Below are 21,084 nucleotides of genomic sequence, written 5' to 3'. Positions count from 1 at the left end.
TCAGAAAAAGTTGATCATGTAGCATGTAAGTATTGGTGTGTACTGCAAGGTTCTGGAGTCGTCAAAATCATAATAAATTTGGCCCAGTCTTGGTAAAGTTACAAGCACTGTCAACAGAAAGATGTATATGGGACTACACGAACATGTGGCATAAAAATCTGTCCCGATGTTTATGCCGTTACATGCCATATTTAGAATATTGAGCCATTTGAAGAGCCATGCTTTTCAGGTAACATTTTGAATCTGATGTTCTTCCACACTTGCATAATAACAATGATAATGCTCTCAAATTATTTTTCACCTCTTCCCGGAACTCAACCTCCTCTTTAATAGTAAACTATTCAAAAAGAAAGCAGGAAGAAAAAAAAAGCAGATTTGTGAACGAAATCCAACAATATTTTTTTTGAAGATCAAGGTTGGTAAAATCATCAATCAAGAGATCCCCTCATCTATATCTGTGCCAGACTAACCTTTGATGGTGAGTTTCTTGGAGTCTCGATTCCGATGCAGATACTCCAGGATGACACTCCTCCAGTAAGCAGAGTAGCTGACCTTACCCAGGTCAGAGAGAGGCTTCTCAGGGGTCCCCGTCTGCCCTTCTCTCCTGGATAACAAGTAACCTACAGGTAGGGAAAAAATAGGACAGTTCCATCAGATTTGTAATTTGCCACAGGGCTTATATTGAATGTGAGGCCTAAAAAAAAGACGTTGTATTGCCCTTTAGGTGCCAAAAAATTTGTCGGTCGGTCGGAAATCTTTGTTTTTTAATAACATTTATTTCCTTTTTTTTTTCTCCCTCTTTTGGCTGATATTTCAGTTTTGATCCCCGTCTGCCCTTCTCTCCTCGACAAGTAACCTAGGAAACAAACAGGCACAGTTCCTTCGGATATGTAATTTCGCGCAGGGTTATTGAATGTAAGGGGACAGGTATATTAGACATTTTGTACTCTAAATCATTTCAAACGATTGTATAAATAAATTCCATCTTTTATCATTGTATTCAATCTCAAATTAAATGATGCAACGCTTTGTTAAAAGCACTTTGTAATTTATTCCCCCTCCCCTTCCCTTTTTTTTCTCTGTTGTTTTGGTTTTCTCTGCTTTTCTTTTCCTTTTTGCTTTTCTCAACAATACTGTGTATACTCTTTAAGGGGTTGACGTTCATAAGGCTACTTGCCCTTTTTGTTAACCTCAAATTCCCATAAAATTTTGTTTGCTCCTTCCCTTTGTTTTTTTTCTTGTAATCGATCTTATATCTGTATATCATGTATGTCAGGTTTGTATGTTTAATTTTTTTATGGAGAATGAAATAAATGATATGAAATGAAAATTTCTTTTATTTCATGCTGAAATGCCTCATCCTACAGTGGCTTCCCATAGATTCCTCTCTTCCCTTCTATCCTAGACACAAGTAACTTGACAAAGAAAATATGACATTCTTGGGATGATTGGGATGGGGTCCTTCGAAATATGGGATATATATTAAAGGTATGATTCCATAAAATATTTCTTTAAAGCATGTCCGCACTAGTTTGGCCAGGAGGATTAGACCACCCAGTGTGGTCACTGACATGTGGTTATCTCATCAACTCAGCTCTCAATTAACATCATGGGGGACCAACGGGCACCACTTTAATAGGCATTGTTTTCTATATGGAGGGAGCAAGTAGCTACAAGTAGTGCAGTGGGGCTTTAATAGAAGATGAATTGCCAAGTCTTGATGTGGTTTCTCGGGGGTTCCCATCTGCCCTTTCTTCCTGGACAATAAGTAATCTGGCCAAGAAATACAATTCTTTCAGAACAATTGTTAGTATGTGGGTCCGGATTTCCCTAGGGATAATTTTATGTTTTCAGGGAGGTATCAAGAATCTGCAAATCCTATGTAAAATGGCATCACAAGGTTATTAGCACTAAACATGATATTTCAAATTGGGGGATAACGATATGGTCAGAAAAGCCAGAGAGGGTCTTCTGGCCAAGCAGTGCAGATCCACTGACCCCACTGCTTTAGAAACATCTGATTTTGTTAGTGTTACTGGAAATACGTGTTTTGGGGGGTGTTTCACAAAGATCCTAAGTCAAACTTAACTCTAAGTTGAACTTAAACTTCATGGAGAGCCATTTGTAGCCTTAAAATAAAATATGTTCAAAAGCAAAAATTCAAGTATTTTAGATTTTTCATAAATTCCAGATCAAGAACATGAAATCCCCTTGATAATAGTAAAATATGAATGATTTGAATCATTGAATCAACTTTTAAAATAACTATTACAAAATATTTGTATAGATGCTAACGGCTTTCCATAATTGTTAAGTCCAACTTAGAGATAAGTTCAACTTATGATCTTTGTAAAACACCCCCCTGGACAAGTACATAAAACTGGAGATTTTATATGCGGAAGGAAAGACAAACATGACTTACTGAAGTCGATGAGAAACCTTCCATAGCCTTTCCTCTGGTACATAGGCAAGGCCATGATGCAGGACACGTTGTATCTCTGTTGACAGTGCTTTTCCTGGATAAAGAGGGAAAGAGGAGAAAAAGGAGTTAACAAAAGGCCCCTCAAGCTCCACGGTTTATATCTGGAAAACAGTCTTCAAGTTAAAGGTGATCATTCAGGGAAGGGGGGGGGGGACTGATTTGCTTCGCTTGGAGATCATCATCAGGTAAGGGGGGGGTAGTTCAGGGGGTATGTCTGGATGGGCGATGGGCCTTGTTGACAGGTACCTTGAGGCACTTTGGTGTAATGCTGAACACCACATCCAATGTTTCCAAATAGTACCACCTCACAAACTTTCCGGAATGCAGTTAATGTAGTTGTTACAATCAACAGGCAATCCTTGGTGTTGGCAAAATATAGTTGATGGTAACACTTGAAGAGCCTTGGATACTACAGACCACTGCATACCCTACAACCTATGATTGGATCCTGATGAATATTACAATAGAACTATACATGGAATTATGGAATTAAGAATGAGTTTCTAAATGGTAAAATGAATTAAGATATCAAACAACCTTTCCAGTCAGAGGGAAAGAAAGACAAGTTAGCAACCAGTCTGTGGCCAGTCGTGTGACTAGTATGACGGTCAATAAAGATTCAAAGCCAATTAATGTTTTTTTATATTTACTAGAAGGCACACAGCACAGTAGATTTGTCTTTCTTTCTTTATATGAAAATTCAGGAATCTCAATCTCAATAAGGAAGAATTTGCATTAATTTAATGAAATTCCACACCTAAAGCTATTTCAATCTTTAATAATTGAGTCGCAGTGAAGTCGGGAGGAAACAAAGATTTCATTAAAAATGCAAAACCAACCTTTGAAAAGTAACCAACAAGATGGCAGCCCTTCTTGTCGTTGAGGGTGAGGACGTAGAACAGGAACGGTTCCACGTCGTAGTACAAGGTTTTATGGTCCAGGAATAGCTTGGCCAGGAGACACAGATTCTGACAATAGATCTTACTGATGTTGCCATCCACCTCGAAGACGGAGAGGTCTCCCTTGCGGTAGATCTCGTTGGCAGGCGGGTGGTACCAACCACACTTGGTCTGCAAAGATGAAAGGAAATGTCTGGTAAATGCTTGTTCTATGTTTATTTTGATATTTCTTTTTACATGTTCAATACTACCCAGCATGGAGCCCTGTGGGACTCCATACTTGGTCCTAATAATATCACTTTGCAAGAATATCATGGATGAGAAGTCTTCTGAAAAGTATTGCTCTTCAAATCCCCTCAAAGGCATATTCGAAACATCACATTAAAAAGCTGGAAAGTTAAGACCAAACCATCGTGTCACAAGAGTATACATTGTATGTGTAGACCTGTATACCTATTTCTGTGTGCAGTATAAAGGATTTTCTGCAATAATGAGTCAACATCTTGTATCTTGTATGAAACATGTTATGTTTCTTAAATCGTTCAAAGTTTTGAAATGATAATGATGACACTTTAACTATTAATGAAATCCATCGTAAACCTTCCCTCAGTGTTCTTCCTATTAACGTCCAATTACCTTTACGACGGATTTTGACACAATTCACATTCATAACCCAGTCAGTGCCCAAGTACGAAACTGACGGCTGTTTAGGGGTGTGTACATGTACGTACCATGTGCCGGACAAGAATGCTCCTGCTTTTCATGTACTTGAGACAAAACTCGCAGAGGTACAGCTTGGGAAGCCGGGAATATTCCTGAGGATACGGCGACGTGTACCACGTCTGGATCTCGTACCGTCCAAACTCGATGATGCACGGCGATCTGACGGGAGGCGGAGCATTAGGTCCTCCTGGACCTAGCTGGGCCTTGGCCGCACCCGCACCTGTGCTGGTGGAAGGCCCTGCACTGGTGCCGGCGGTGGTCGTTGCCTCAGCTACAGCAGCTTGTTCGGTTTGTCTTGATTCCTATTGATGAGTAAGTGAAACCCAGGTTAGGAGAATAGAAGCAATTTACAACACCAGTGGGAGCAAACCAAAGCTTTAGCATTCCTGCATTAACAAAATTAAACTTTTTAAAGAGGAAAAAGTCCAAACTGTTTAGAAATCACAAAACAAAACAAAACAAAAAGAAGTCCAATAATATTTAGGCAAGCATTTCCAGTTCAAATTAGCAAATCTGTATTTTTTACTGTAATATACAAATGAAAATAATGAGACTTCCTTAGAATGCTAAAACTTGTGATATACTCATGAATTACAACGCTTTGTAAAGTTTGAAATTACCTGCACAAAATACTCCTGAACAATGCATTTGAAATAACGTAAACATGAAATGAACAAAGAAATACTGAATTTAAAATGGTGGGATGGAATGCACATATGGTGTAGAAATATGAACAGTTAGTTTAAAACAGTGGTCAATGTTCCGAACTTCAGAATACATTGTCTTTAGTAAAAAATAATATTAGACAATTCAGAAGAAAAAAAGAAGAAGCTTAAACTGTTAAAAGTAAAGTATTTGGTAACATTGTTGTTCCTATAGCAGGGAGAAACATATTTAAAAACCACAATGAAAGGATTGTTGCCAAATTCAAGATGGACTGTACTTTTCAAAGTAATGCTTTCAACAGTTGTCAACAGTGGGCTTATCCTTTACTTATGGTAGAGCCATGGGAATACTAGTTTGAAATTGTTTCTTCTTAGTTGGCATTGAAGAAGTAGAACTGTTTATTATATTTTTTATTATATTGGAAGGCTTAATATTCTTTCCCAGTAATCTCACAAACTAAACTTAAACTAAGGACATCCAAGACAAATTGCTTCTCAAACCCTACACGAAGATAAACCCGCAATATAATTTCTTCCTGAAAACTGAACAGCCGTGCAAAGTTTCTCAGAAAACTCAATCAGGATGCGATTACTCATAATGGAAAACAGAGAGGCCAAGACATGTCAAGTCAAAGAAGGAGGAAAAACAGAACATCTCAAAGACATTTGAGCCTCGTTCATTCATGACATTGTAAACTGTCTCAAAATGACAACCCCAAACAAATAACACTGGTATCTGTATGAATAGCGGGTGGGGGTGAGAAAAGTACATGTACATGTAGTTGTGTCCAACTAAGGTCTGAAGCATATTAGAATTAGACGAAGCATGAGGTGAAATTATCAGTTTCAATGTTCATTATTCCATAATAAAATTAAATTCACTTGCTAACACTCGGGTAATAGTTTCCAAAAAGCTCTTTGGAAGCGCATAGAGATGTTATTTCATAACGTATTATGCGCATTTCAAGAACTGAATATTATTATCATCAACATATGGGATTTACAGTACGTCGGACTTGCCCACATACCGGTACATGTACTTTTCATGTCCTGTAAGTTAAATAATGAGTAGTGCGTTCCATTTTGCCGCACTGCACTACTTATAGCTACTTGCGCCCTCTATATAGCAAACAATGCCTAATCAGTGCCTGTTTGTCCCCGATGATCCCCCTTTTCTTATGCTAATTGAGAGCTGATATGAGATAACCACCTGTCAGTGACCTTGCAGGGAGGTCTCATCCCCCTACCCAAACTAGTGCAGACGGGCATTTAATTTTGCCACTGTTGTATTCTTTCTAAAGTGGTTAATTGCCGCCTGTATGAACAAGGCTTTATTGATGCTATTAGGAAGATGAGACACGTGTATGAATGCTCCCAAGTGAGCGGTTTCAAGAGGAAATGACCGGAGAGAGGCAGACCTGACCAGACAAGAGTGTGGAAGTCCGATTTGGAAAACCTGACCGCCCACCCGCCTGCCTGACCACCCGCCATCCATCCGCCAAACCACCCACCCGCCCGCCCACGGGTTTTAGGGGGGAAGAGAAAGATGGTTGAATTTGCACTTCTGCAGGAAACAGATGCTGAGACAATGGTGATGAGAATTGTATCTCTATCCATTATAAGCTGACACAAGTAAAGGCACGTTCACACGTTTACTGTGCTAAAATGCTACGGTTTAACGCAGGTTTTTTTTTAAATCTTCTTCTCCCCCCCCCCCCCCCCTTTTTTGTTTTGTTTAGGCATACTGTGGAATAATTCACCAGAGTTTTGAGTCCACACATTTACACTCCAAAAAACGGCAGTTTCGGCTGACGTTTCGAAGAAAAAAACAATTCAGAGGTGGGTTTTTTTTTATTCAGGTTTTTAGATGTGTTTATTGGTAGTTGCCTAGCAACTTCCAACAAAACTCCCGAATGTGAGGGAAAAAACAGCTGGATTTTGCATGCAGTGTTTGTGCTCCTACAGGCCTACAATAACACATTCATCTATAAATATTTGACATTTAAAAATTGACACAGTCTCAGATAAACTATAATTATATCCAGAAAACTGGTTTTTAATGCATCATAAATAATGCTGGTACTAAAAAGATTGTGATATAATGGAGAATTTCAATTGAGAATTTTATGACCACAAAAGTTAATTCTATGAGGCATCATTTCTTATAGTGCCCACAAAGTCAGCTGGCAAGATTTATGAATAGGCAAAGTGGAAAAATAAAAATCTGAGCATTTGGCTTTCATATTACAACGGTGGATCGAGTATCTGGGATTCTCAAGCTGGGGGTGGACATAAAGTTATCATAATTTGGGCTGTCACTTTTTTAATTGATTATTTTTTTTTTATTTATGTATATATTTATTTATCATTATTTCTTATATGCACCAGTATATATAAATATAGATATATATTTTCATTTATTTTTTTAGATTTTTTTTTTTTTTTTTTGATTTTTGATTTTATTTATTTTTTGATTTTTTGATTTTAGATTTTAGATTTTTGGTTTTTGGTGTTTTTTTTCGGGGGGGGGGGGGGAGGGCGTAAAGGCACTATCAAGGGCATATTTTCTCTTTACACTTGTTTCATTTGTATTGGGTCTTGCAAGAGGGGCACACCCCAACCCCATTTTGCCAATGGATGAATGCATGCTTTTATGATGAGATGTGGCTAAGGTATGATAAACCATGGCATATACATGACTTACTTCGTCTTACTGTTGATTATTGAGCAATAAATGGTACCACCTTCTGTGTCTGGTTCAAGGTTTACCAACAAACAATGAGTCTTAATCTGAATATGCAAACAATTTTTGCCACCACTGTTTTGATAATGTTTGCACTATGATTGGAAAGTTGACATTCGCATGTCATACTGTAATATTTGATTAACAGAATTGAAAAAATAATTTAGTTGAGCATGAAGTGGTATGGCACAAAGTCCTGTCAAATAAATCAAACGATCAGACATTAATTTCAAACTAATTCCATCTACTAAACAGAAAGAGGGAGTGACACGATAGAGCAAAAGACAATAGTATAAATCATTTAATACAACAACTCTCATGGAATTTTCATTTCATTTAAATGTAAAATGAACATTTTAACATGAATCACAAAATATATGAGCTTGTTAAAACAAGAGTAAAAGTCAGTGCTTTTCCATGTAATAATGAATTTCCTGTGCCATGTTTAGGTATTGGCAATACAATTTAGCAATAAACATGACTCTGTGAAGTTAATGGCTACAATTTTAACTGCTTGTACCTACGTGTCCTAGCATGACTATCAAAGAGATAAATATGGGAATGCAAGAAAAGGGACAAAAAGTGAGAGGTGTAGTGGGGCAGTGATTCGCTACCTTGAACATCAGTACCAAAGAAGTGACAGAAGGCATCAAAATGTAAGAGAGTGAACAAAAGGGGAAATAGAGACAGTGAGAGAGACAAATATCAGAGAGATAGAGCTTAACACAGAAAGAGACAACGGTAGTACATAGACATGGGTAGAATAAGATGGGATGGCAGAGAGAGAGAGAGGAGAGGAGAGAGAGAAAAGGAGAGGAGAGAGAGATAGAGAGATAGAGAGATAGAGAGAGAGAGAGAGGGATACTCAGAGAGAGACAAGCATAGGGAGAGAGAGAGAGAGTAAAGGACACAGACAGATGGAGAGACAAACAGAGAGAGAGAGAGAAGAAAAATGGGGGGAGGGGTTACATGATTCTGACCTGCCTCTACTTCAGTGACAAAAGGATGAGTCACTCAACATTAAAAAAAAATGAGTCCAATGTAGCTTAGAGGACAAATAAACAACCAATGAGGGAGCTTCACAATAAGACTTCTCGAAAGATGAGAATAATTGCAAACTGTTGCTCTCCCCATATTTCCAGTCACAGTGCATCTCCACAAATTACATGCTTAGTGAGTCATTCTAAAATGAAGGGTATATTTTGGATGCAAGTCACTTTTCAAACTGTTATTATAATCAGTGGGCGTTTAATGAACCAATTAGTCAGTGGTTTTCACCGACTTATACCATTTTCACTGACAATTATATTGTCACCAACTATTTTCCAGGCCTCTAATTGGTCAAATGTAGTCATCGCTGGCAGTGGTCGGTAGACAAATGTTGATGAAATGCCTCCCAGATGTGAACCTCACAAAATGAATTGACAAATGAGAATCATTATGCCCTTATCATATATTTATATATTAATCCTTTTTCAATCTCTTTATAGCTTATAAAAATTGAATTTCTGCATCCTTGTGTGACTAAAATCTTTATTAACTACATGTAGCTCTGATCGTCATTTCAAATGTCACAAGTACAGACAAAAATCTGCAGATGTAAAACAAAATCAATTTCATGAACTCCTGTATGTGAACAGGTATACAATTGAGAATACTCAATTCATACCTCAAATTTCTGATGTGAATGGACCTCTACCTATGAATGATTATGGCTCTGACCCGAGTGTAGATTCCCCAACTAATTTCCCATTTTTCGGTGGCCTGCCGATGTAGCACAAGGGTAAGACAATACCACACGAGGGAGCCGACACTTTAGTTGCGTCTCAGTAGATCGCCCTTGCCTGCCATACATACAAAGGTCGTGCAACGCCAGGAGGAGGGTGAATATGATGCTCTAAGAGTCGCTTTGACTCAGGTGGGGATTGTATGGTACATTTAAGAGGCGGCTCGAGGCAGATTGGAATTGATCGCTATGAATTCCAGTTCAAGTTCTCGGCTATGCCTATGCCCATAGAGAAAATTTAAGAGGAATTGGATGAAAACCTAATTTAGGACAAGCGAATGCTGTTCTACCACTCACAGGCTCACATGTTATCAGTTAGTGCACGAAAGCAACCCGAGATAAGTTCAAACACTAACAAGTTCAAGCTATACAAGTGTAGGCCTATATGTATAGATTCCCTGACACCATGGACAACTATGTTATAGTAGTATTATGATTATTATGATTATGATTATTGTTATTATTATTATTATTATTAATATTATTAATATTATTAATATTATTAATATTATTATTATCATAATCATTATCATTATCATTATCATTACTATTATCATTATTATTATTATTATTATTATTATTATCATTTATTTGGCAATCACCCATTCAATTCTTGGGGTACCCTTGGGTTAAGTGCAAAATCTTTAAACAAAACACTTGAATATCGGATCAATACAACAATGTTACCGAATCACTTTAATAAGGCAGGATTTTAGCAGATGATATATTTTATTTCTCCTCGGAAGTAACATCCTAGGGGTTAATGAAGATAACTTGTGAAGCTTTGGGTTAGTATAAATCTGCTAGACAAAAAATTGATTTAATAACTACTTACCTTACAAATGAAAACAATGTTTCTTTTCTATCAATACCACTGAAAATGCAGACTTTATACAAGTAGATGAGGACAGATTGCTCCACTAAATATCAAATGAAAGGATCTTTATAGTACAGTCGCGCTAAAATCAGATGCATACTGTAAACTGCTCGTGGAGATTATGGTCACTTACAAATGTAAATAATGCAAATCCATAAATATGCACTAGATTGGATTTTTTTCTTTTCTTAAGAGCTTTCACACAGTGGAAGATTTGAATGCAACTAAAATCCATATCCTTTACCAATTCATCTTACTCCTGCATGAACACTCTTGACTGTGGATAAAGTGTTTTTTGAGAGACAGAAAGGGCATCATCTTTGTACTAAAGTATAGCAGTTAATGCCCTCTCGACTCCAAACGGACGATATGACCTCAATTGATATTTACATCGGGGAAAGAAGGAAAATTAAATATGAAAGGTAAACCAAAAAATAAACGTATAAAAATATGCGGGGAAGAATATATATTTTATGGTAGCCCGAAGATAAGATTTCCAGATTAGCTGGATCAGGGTTTAGATTGCACTGTAATGCAGATAGGGACTCATTCACACCAGAGAAAAAATGATGTATACACAACTTTGTATGCAGAAAAAAATACAAATAATGCATGTTCCGGCGTTCAATATGACAAAATACATAAACTGACAAATTCTGAATTTTCAGAAGTGATGTTACATATTTTCACCAAGGTTGCATCTTGCATGGGTCAAGGGTGGCAAATGTAAATTGATGCCATATGGTTCTTGAATGAACCAAATTCACATGGGTATCTACTATGATTCTATCAGGGAAAAGAAAACATGGGGGCTCGGGGCGAATTAGCCCCCAAAATGCCTAAAAGAGCCCCCCAAATTTGCACAGAGTTCAGTGCAAAACAAATTAAAGAGTGTTATTTTCATGCAAGCAAGCTTGAAAAGTAGCCCCCAACAAATTTGTATTAACTTTTTCCCTGGATTCCATGGAATTCTTGAAGTCAAAGATTCCCAAACAATTTTGATTTAGCCATGCAATGATTTGCTTCAACAATGAGAATCTCATGAGAAAATGTAAGAACTTGATATGCAGTTGTACAGAGATCATGCATACAAAACAGTTCTGAATGGGGGAGGCTTGGTCAAATTGAAAGTGGATATCTCTTCCTCCCCCCCCCCCCCCCCCCCTCAATGAATGGAGCATGCAGGCTGATGAGATTTGTTGTTGCCATGACGATAAATGTACCACGATTAATCCTGCAAAATTGTCTTTTTGTGGATAAGTATCTAAGTGGTTGCGGATTTTGAATGCCTCTGGTCTTCTTTTAGATTCTCCTTATTGATTGGGGATATTTCAATTTCTAACCCGGGATATATATTGGGCTTTTTTCAATAACTATAACATAACAGGAGGTGGGTTGGCTCAGTCAGTATTAAAAGCATCTGCTTATCGACCCAAAGATCGTGGGTTTGAATCCAGCCAAGGCGGATGATTGAAGCCGGAGTTGTGTGTTGATATGCCCCTCGCCTGTTGATAGATGCAGGGTATGTTACAGTGGAAAACACTCTGTCCCTCGGATAGGATGTTAAATGGAGCCCCCGTGTGGAGGAGAGTCACCATTTATGCACGTTAAAAATACACTGCACACTTCGTATAAGGGTTGAGGAAAGGCTGGTGTAGTAGTCCACCTGCACACCCCCAATCAATTATACGGAAAGGATAAATAAAAGGGTTACAGTGATTCAGTTAGTCTTTCCCTTCTCAAGGCACAGGTAAAGGAAAATACTTAATAATGAAAGAACGATAATAGCATAACAATGTAAGACCTAAAGATTGACTCTTCTTTAAAAAAGAAAAAAGATAGAAGAAAGAAAGAAGGACCAACGGAAGATTTATTGATGTCTAATGCATCATAAGAAATTAGTAATAAAATGACATCAAATATAAAGGACACAAAAGATCCACAACTTTTTAACACGTACAAAATCAAACATAATTTGTTATTTGGGGACGCTGATACCTATAAGCCAGCCATCATCTATAGTCTAATATTCCCTGTCTGTATCATTTATACCACGAGAACAGGAATTTTGGTTGAAACATCAGAACTAGAAGAAAATTAGTACATTCTTAATGTTTTTTAATATATTTTTTTTGGGGGGAGGGGGCTTTTGTTAAAATATACTTGACATAAATGTTAAAACTTCACTTTAAATATATGATTTTTATTCTAAGGTGACTTCACATACATGTACATCTCCATGTAGGACTAGGGTACCAAGATCGAGGTCCTTTCTCAGGTGGAAAGGGGGTTCCTCGATATTGAGTCGGCCAGGGACGGCGGTTACCAATCAGGGGCGATTTCCTCAACTCTAGTCACCCCTTTCTTATTTTAAAAGTATTTTTAGCTGGCTGAGGATGGCTAACCCAGCACATGAATCTGCCACTGGTTTGGGGAATCACTGGTAAACATAAATCTAGCATTAACTCTATACAGTGCGTCCCAGAAAAAAAGAAACCGAGAATTATCAATGTTTCATCATAACTTAATCACAATTATAATTAATAAATGACACATATTTGTAAAGCTTAGATCCTTCTCTTTCATTTGATGTAACTCATATGATGAATATTTCATGCATGAATGATTCAATACAATTTGAAGAGAGGAGACCAAAAAGTCATTTGGCGGGCGATATCTGAATTTCAAAGAGAAAATCACATTTCTAGAAAGTTCAATTTCTGCCCTTTCATATGACACCTCAATCAGTAAAAATGAATCAGGAAAAATGAGCCAGGACTTACAAAGTTCTGTTTTTTTTTAAAGTAATGCATGCCTTTCCATAATTTGATTAAACAAGTTCATTTTCACTGGCTGCCTGCCGTATCAACAAACAGAGTTGACAAAAGACTTAACCCCGTTTTGTTGACGAAAGACTTGATACAGCCTCCAAACTAATTAAAATGCAATGATTGAGCTTTCCTACACTATTTGGTTTAAATTCTTTTGCTCTTCAATATTAATGGAGATAATAAATTTTCAATAACTACATAGTACTCCCTCAACAAATTCTCATTCAAAAATTCATCAACATAGCATCATTTGCCCCCCCCCCCCCCCACTCAAACTGTGTGCTTTACTTTTACCTCCCCTTAGTAAGAAGAAACAATCCTGTTTTTCTATGTTTTTTATCAATGCTCCGGGTAATTTTATTGTTCATGTTTCTCTGAATGACCTTTTAGCTACAGCCCCCCCCCCCCCCCCATATAAATAAAAATTAAGTCAAAGAAGGAGGGTCTTGTGGTCAGGCATCGAGCCAAGTCAAAACATGTGATAATGACTCCCGTTTATCAGGAGCATCTCACAGCCAAATCCTGGCACTTTTAGTGCTTATTTTGAGACAGTGGGCGTCTTACTTTCCTGACAAAAACACTTGCTTTAGTTTTGCATGTGTTTCAAACATTGATGTATCTTTGTTCACGTGTTCATACTAATTTTTTGATTTGATTGTCCCAAAAAAGAAGAGAGTGAAGAGCCTGAGAGCATGTGACCGTTCACAAAGCGATTCTCCCCTTTCTAAACAGCCCCCTCCCCCTTTCGACCCCAACCCTTCACCAACCCCTCCACTTAAAGGTAAAGACCAGTTATGGTCATGCGATTGCATTGTGAAAGAAACGTTGTGGAATCGATCAGAAAAGGTTGATCATCTACATTGTAGCATCTAGCATCTGCAAGGTTCTGGATTCATCAAAATGATAAGAAATTTGGCCCATTCTTCGTAAAGTTACAAGCACTATACACAGAAAGATGTATATGGGACTACCCTATATCTCTCACAGACCATGAGAGAAACAAATTTACCAAATATATGAATTAGTAGGCGGTTTCCCGGCAAATTTGTTATCATCATGTATTAGTCAAAACATATTCTTTCACATGATTGGTAATGAGAGCTTCCATTTCATTTTTTGAAAATGGGGCGTTTCCAATACTGGTCTTTACCTTTAAGTTAAACCCCCTCCCCATGCACCTGGACCTCATGTCTACTCCCTTTTAATTCTTTTTCAGTGTGTTGTCAGTTGATTATCGGCCTGGTTGGTACAACTTTAGCATGAGATTTAAAAAAGGTTGAATACACCTCCAAAACGATCAAAATAGCATTCCTGATATTCAAAATTCAAAGGGTTCTGATCTGCTTTGAAGACACCTTTGCATACAAAGAGATCAGTGCATTTCAATATGCTGAGAATTATCATCTACTTGAGATTTCCATTATTATCACTCATATATGGCTGTATGACATTTAACTTTACAGTTTACAGACAGCTAGAGTGGTTTGGATAATCTCTTAAATAAGCGCAGAAATTGAAGGATCAGGATTACTGCATTAAAATGCATTGATTCTATGATCCCATGCCAAGGCGCCCAACAAATATGGAAATGTTTCCAAGAGAGGATTATGAGGATGTTGATTTTTCTCTATCTATTCATGAAAAGTTAAACATGAGCTTTGTAGTTAATAAATAAATAAAGTGCCTGGTAGTCTTAAGGAAGACTTCAGAACATTACATCAACGACTGTCTTGTTAAATAATGTATTCAAGCAAATGTAATTCAATTCAATTCAATTCAATTTAGTATTTAAAAAGCATTTCTGCACTAAATGCTAGACACTGTCTCAAAATGCAGAATTCCTGCACTACTTTATTTCTTTTTGTTAATACTAAATGTAATATCTATAAAAAAAAAAAGCTTGACCGCAATGCTGTACCTACTATTTTAGGCAGCTTTTGCTCCTCAAAAATGAGCCAAGGTTCCATTTTTGGTGGAGCAATTTAAATGCTAAAAAATGACCCATATAGCACATTGGAATACTAGCAATACACAAATTGTCTTCGCAAACAGTCGTATGGAGGATAGGCAAATAGAAGTTGGATTCCGAGTCACGTTCTATACTGATAGCAAGGGATTTATTCCACAGTTTTAGGGTACTATTTTCATCCCCATAGCTGAATTTATCATTTATTTCTCTGCTCTCCCCTTCCGCATTATTTTTCATTCTTGATCTATTTCTTTTAATACAGGACTGTTAAATACCTTTCATAATGAATTTCAAGTGTTTTACGTTTAATTGGGTGATCTGTTTTGAGAGAGTTTCTACTCGTATCATTATTTGCATAATTCCTTTCCAAATTTTGTCTTATTCAAAGTGATGCCAAATCAATAGTTTTAGACAATGTCCTTCTCAAATAACTTAATAGGGAAGTCCACCATGATATTAAGTTAGCTTTAATATAATTAATTAGAGGAACAGGTCAGTGAAAGATTATGCAAATTCTGATTAAAAATAAGGAAATGATGAATTTTTGAAATTTGCATTTAATTACACACATATTGGCAACTCTGTGACGTATCTTGCGAGCTCCCCTCCCCCTCGAGTGTACTACGCCCCTAACCCCCTTGCTCTCCGAAATAATGTCTACCGGTACTTCTCCCCCCCCCCCCCCCAACCTGCAGTGTACTACCCCCTTCCCCTTCCTCCCCCACAACCCATCCAGGGAATTCGAACCCACCCAGTCACATGCTCTAAAGCCCCTCACAGCGGAGAGGGTCTGGGAGATATATAGAGATAGAAATAATGTTGGGGACTTACGCCCTCTGGAGGTGACTTTGGCGGCATGATGACCAACATGGCCTGCTCCTGGGCTACCCGGAACAGCTCCATGTCTCGCTCCGTCACACCACTCGGTAACTTTGGCTTCTGTGATGGAACCGGTGAATCTGTAAAAGAGAACAAAAATGGGGGGTGAATTTCAGGGTGTTCATTGATCAATTAATAATAATACTAATATTTCGCTCTTAGCTCGCTTAATACAAATGTCTCTAAGCGCTTTATACAAACATCTCTAAGCGCTTTAAAAAATATATACACTGTACTACGCCGGTCATTGGAATCAATACTTGCCCACACACACTGTGTGCACAATCTCCACTCCCTGGGGAGCATTCCAGCCAGGCGTTACTTGACGCTCAAAAACCGTTTGATCAACAATGACGGTCAATGACAATTCACAAATGGTTGTTGATGACTGTGGGTGCTTAATTTAGTTTTGCATGGCTAGCAACATAAAAAAAAATACTTCATTGTCACAAAACAAGACCACCAGAAGAATAGAATAGAACATACATGTACTATTTAATTATTTTTATTGTTTTTATTAAGTAAGTTGGAAATTAGGTTCTAGAAAAGCAAGTTGGTAAGGGCATGCATGCTTTAAAGATGATTTTATAGTAGGAAACTGAAATAGCATATCGTGATAAGCATTTGTATTATTGTGATGGTTAGCAAAGGTTCACATGCGCTTTATTCAGATATTATTATATGTTTTGGGTTTTTTTCTTCTCTGTTTTACAGTAATTGTAACTTCTGCATAATATCAAGTAATAATTGCCTGTTAGGTAAGAAGCTGGAACAGTTTGAAAAAAATGCAGTAAAGAGGCTTAATAAAGAAGAAAAACTGCAAATAATTTGTTTTTCCTCTGAGACTTTGTTACTTTCCCCATTTTTAATCTTTTGTTACTTTGGTATACATGTGCATTAAGTGTTGTCAATACTAGAGATCTTATACAGATAAAAGAAAATGGCACCATGAATGAAGCAGGGATGCCAGTTAGAATTGATCAGAGGGCCTGAAAATCACCTAGAATAAGCTATTTTGTACACAAAAGAACCTAAACTATGGCCTGAAAATAAATTGCCAGGGCCTGAATTCAGGCTATTGCCTGAAAACTGGCATCCCTGATGAAGAGCTTGAGTTAATCTGTAATATATCTGTGTCTTAAAGTTAATAACATGATAATACATAACTTTATAATTCTTTGATTTCAAAAACTCAAGATTGAAATCCATATTTGCAAATTCTATATTATTTCAAGCTATACATTTGTGGTTTTTCAATGTCATTTTCTTGTTTTTTGTCTTTTGAAAGAGGTAAAATATTTGACAATAAAAAAAGTTTTAAAACTTTGGGACAGAAACATTAATTTCTGTACAAAATGTATTCCGTTACTCATAGGAGCAGATATAAATGTGTAACAGTAGATGCATTTTAATAGAAAAAAGGGGAAATGGATTTCCATGCATAATTTGAATACTAGGACACTGCCAATGTTTAAATTTGACAAATGGGACATACTGTACATGACATATTCATAATTCCTGCAAAGTCCTACACAATTTGATGTTGGCTGCAAAAGGGACATACACTGTAGTATCTTTAAATGCTTGAATTATTCAGTACAGGTTATAGTACAATACCATAGCGTGATCATAATATCTCCTACTTAAATATGTGCTGATGATGAGAACACACAAACTCTCAGAAATCACTCGATCACGCAACATTATGACAAAGGAATTTACAAAACCTAAAGCAGAGATTCCAGGAGTTATTGACCAAGGTGAAAGGCATCGGGCGACATAATGATACAACTTAAATCATATTCAATTTCAGGAGCAAAATAAACGAGTGCAAGAGACGGGAAGCAAGGCCCCTGATGTCTTTCAACCGACGAACGAATTTGCAAGGAGCGAGTGAATAGGAGACCTGTCCTCATCAGCTCGAGATTGCCAAATATCCCGCTATTTGAACTATCCCGATCGCAAATTATCCAGTTATTTTGCGTCTTCATCAGCCCGAAGTTGCAATTAGTGGGATATTTGGTCGGGATAATCATCCCAAGATATCTTGGGCTAGTTTGCAAAATATCCCGCCATTTGTCCGGTGCGTCCTCACCAGCCCGAAGATTCGCACTATGCGTGAACGCTGAGCAAAATATCTCGAGCTGATTTCTCGAGCTCGAGCTTCAAGTTTCGAGGTCAAGTCTCGAGCTGACGAAGACGCGATTCGTAACTTCGGGATTATTTCGCAAATCAGAAATAGCGGGATACTTGGCAATCTCGAGCTGATGAGGACAGGCCTAGGGAGAGAGGAGGGAGTCTAAAGGAAGAGTTTCCTATGGCAACGGCTGAGTCAACAGCAGGCATTCAAAGAAGCATCTCTTGATTTGATAAGGGCATGGCGGGAAGATGCACTGACATTTACTGATTCAACAAAGAAAAGAAGATGGAGGGGACAAGTGAGATTAAAGGTAATTTGGCATTCTGGTGGTGACTGGTTTGGGTGAATTTCGAGAGAAACTGCCGAAAGATATGAAACGATATTCAAATATTGTGGGGTTAATTTTCAGACAAGAAGAAGTGAAAGCGAGAGCAAGAAATAATGGCGATAGGCATATGCACCGACAGGCACATACACCGACAGGCACAAACAAAGATATCAACATATGGGACTGCATACTGTATCATTATCCCATCAAACCTCATGATTTCTCATTTCTTTCTTTCTTTCTTTCTTATCTTCTTTTTTGTTTTCTTTTAGTTTTTAGATTTTTGCCAATTTGACAACTTTTTACTAGCATCAGGGCACATTTTACTTTGAATAGCCCCATCAAATCTCCTTTGCTGATAACATGGATTGAAAAAGTTACCCCTGACCAAAATTTTACCCCATATAAGCTACACATTTACAAATCTTTCCCATCAAAAATTACGATTAAATTCCCTTACCGGTATCTCCTAGGGTATAGCAATGCTACAGGTGAGATTTTTGTTGACTTTTTCCCACGATGCATCACATGTTATTGACTACACAGTGGTGTCACTAGATGGCGCTGTTGATTATGGATCAACCGTATAACTTTCTCTTAACTTTTTTAATATGATTTTTTTCAGACATTCATCAAATTTGACATCTCGTCCAAAAAATTTTTGCAATTATTGCAGGATAGGAAAAAATAAAAGAGAAATTTCAATTCTTTGTTAAATCTACAATTCTACAAATGAGCAGTTGGTAAACAAGGATTCTCTGCATAAAAAAACAAAAAATAATTAACGACAATAAAATCACCCCCTCCGGCGGTGTGCAGGGTCCCCATTAGCATGAAATTACGCAAGTAAATCACCCGACCCTCCGGTACTTGGGAAGCCTAAGAGCGGATGATGTGATCTTCATCCTCAAGCTTCGTGAAAGGGGTTCACGCAAACAGACCTACTTGACTAATATTCCCATATGAATCGCAAATGTCTTGACATTTGAGAGTGCTATTTGACCTTGTCTTGACATTCAGGGTGATGAGTTGGAGTATAGCACATTCAAGAAGACCTATTTATCATTTGACTGATTGTCATTTTTCCTGCCTTGAAATTAATTTTTACATCATTTTGAGATCACTTCCTGATCTAATTGCTTCTTCTCTAGTATTCTTTGTTTGTCTATTTCTTTCTTAAAATCCTTCCATTTTCCTCTCTTTCCATTTGTCCATTGTCTACTCTACTGTTATATTTCGTTATGTTTTATTTACCAGTATCTTGCTTTTATTTCCTGTTGCTTCCTTCATCAGTATTTCACTCAGACTCTGCATCTTGCCCTTTCTATATTCTTTGCCTTTCTTATTATTAACTTCCGTTCCTCATCTCCTGGCTGAACCAAAGAGATCTCTTTGGTTGTACATGGTTTTATTTTTCTGTATTACAGTTTTCCTGGTATCTATATTAACATGTAGGTCCGTCTGTCTGTCTCTGTCTCTGTCTCCGTCTCTGTCTCCGTCTCTGTCTGTCTGTCTCTCTCTCTCTCTCTCTCTGTGTCCATCTCTCTCCCTGTCTCTATCTCTGTGTATCTCTCTGTGTCTGTCGCATGTCTCTCTCTCTATCTCTCTCTTTATCTGTCTATCTCCCTCTTCTCTTTCTATATCTCTCATATCTCTCTCTCTCTCTCTCTCTCTCTCTCTCTCTCTCTCTCTCTGTATATTTATATCATAGTTATACATTATATTCTCTTCCAATGGTTTATTGTTTTCAAATTTTCCATCTCTCCCTCCTTCAAGCAGGTTGGAACAAATCCATGTTACTGTCAAAACAATAAAGCCAAATGTGAAGGCAGAGAATACAAACAAGGTTTTGGGGAATTCCCAATCTCCTAATTGCATTAACATGGAATCAGGGAATACCATCATCACATTCTCAACCAATATCATAATATTTGTATTCAAATAAGTGAAGGGAAAACATCACTGACAAATTCAGCTAATCAAATTTTCATAATTTCACAAAAGTGTTGATCTAGAAATTTCACGGAAAAGGTAAAGACGATGCGAGACATTGATGCAATTGTGAAATACCTCTTAATCTAATCAATACCCATTCCACTGAGACCTTCCCTTATCTCTATTTCATTAGATCAAACTCTTTGAGTGCAAGTAAGGCCATCATACAGGTATGCATGTCACAATTGAAAAGAAGTTGGAAGGTTATGACAGAACAATTACTATGCATCAATTGCTACAAACCAGAATGGTATTCAATAACCTTTTTTTCCCCCTTTTCGTTGGGAGGGGGGGGGGGGTATTGCTGGTCTCTCCCTCCCCCCCCCCCTCTCTTTCTCTATCTATCTCTCTCTCTCTCTCTCTCTCTCTCTCTCTCTCTCTCTCTCTCTCTCTCAAGCTCATTTCTAGTGATACAAGCCTCCCTAATGATCGATGTGCCTGCAAACATCCCCTGCTGCTATGTCAGGCCGAGCTCTGCATGTGCAGTAAAAATGAAACAATAATCCACAACATACATAACTCCAGCCTTGACTCTTAATATACACATCTTCCCCCTTTCAACCAAAAATGGTGGTCTTACATGTAAACATGGCCTTCAGGCACCCTGCATTTCAAAAAATTTTGACGGAAAAGCAAAGCTTGGCTCAAGGGACAGAATGTTGGGCAAAAAATGGGGTCTCCGATAATCCGGTCACGTCTGGCCGAGGGGTAAAAGGAATTTGAGCAAGACCTCCCCCTGCGCTACATTAATACTTGCTTTACCAATC

At 37.6% G+C, this 21,084-nt stretch overlaps 1 protein-coding gene across 4 annotated transcripts in view; it reads right to left on the bottom strand.

Annotated features, from left to right (window-relative positions):
• Positions 1-21,084, bottom strand: part of LOC580929 (histone acetyltransferase KAT6A) — a 65,002-nt gene that overhangs the window by 20,985 nt on the left and 22,933 nt on the right. For all 4 annotated transcript variants that reach the window (XM_030979598.1, XM_030979599.1, XM_030979600.1 and 1 more), the window contains exons 5-9: positions 15,807-15,934; positions 4,113-4,406; positions 3,322-3,552; positions 2,423-2,516; positions 471-620 (exon numbers count right to left, since the gene is read on the bottom strand). In XM_030979598.1, the coding sequence (XP_030835458.1) occupies positions 471-620; positions 2,423-2,516; positions 3,322-3,552; positions 4,113-4,406; positions 15,807-15,934 (897 nt within the window). The remainder of the gene's footprint in view (positions 1-470; positions 621-2,422; positions 2,517-3,321; positions 3,553-4,112; positions 4,407-15,806; positions 15,935-21,084) is intronic.

The sequence above is a fragment of the Strongylocentrotus purpuratus genome, unplaced genomic scaffold, assembly GCF_000002235.5.
Source record: "Strongylocentrotus purpuratus isolate Spur 01 unplaced genomic scaffold, Spur_5.0 spur5_scaffold_10, whole genome shotgun sequence".
In the NCBI taxonomy this organism is placed as follows: Eukaryota; Metazoa; Echinodermata; class Echinoidea; order Camarodonta; family Strongylocentrotidae; genus Strongylocentrotus; species Strongylocentrotus purpuratus.
The sequence above is the reverse complement of the archived record's forward strand: the minus strand, read 5'-3'. Positions and strand labels throughout refer to the sequence as shown.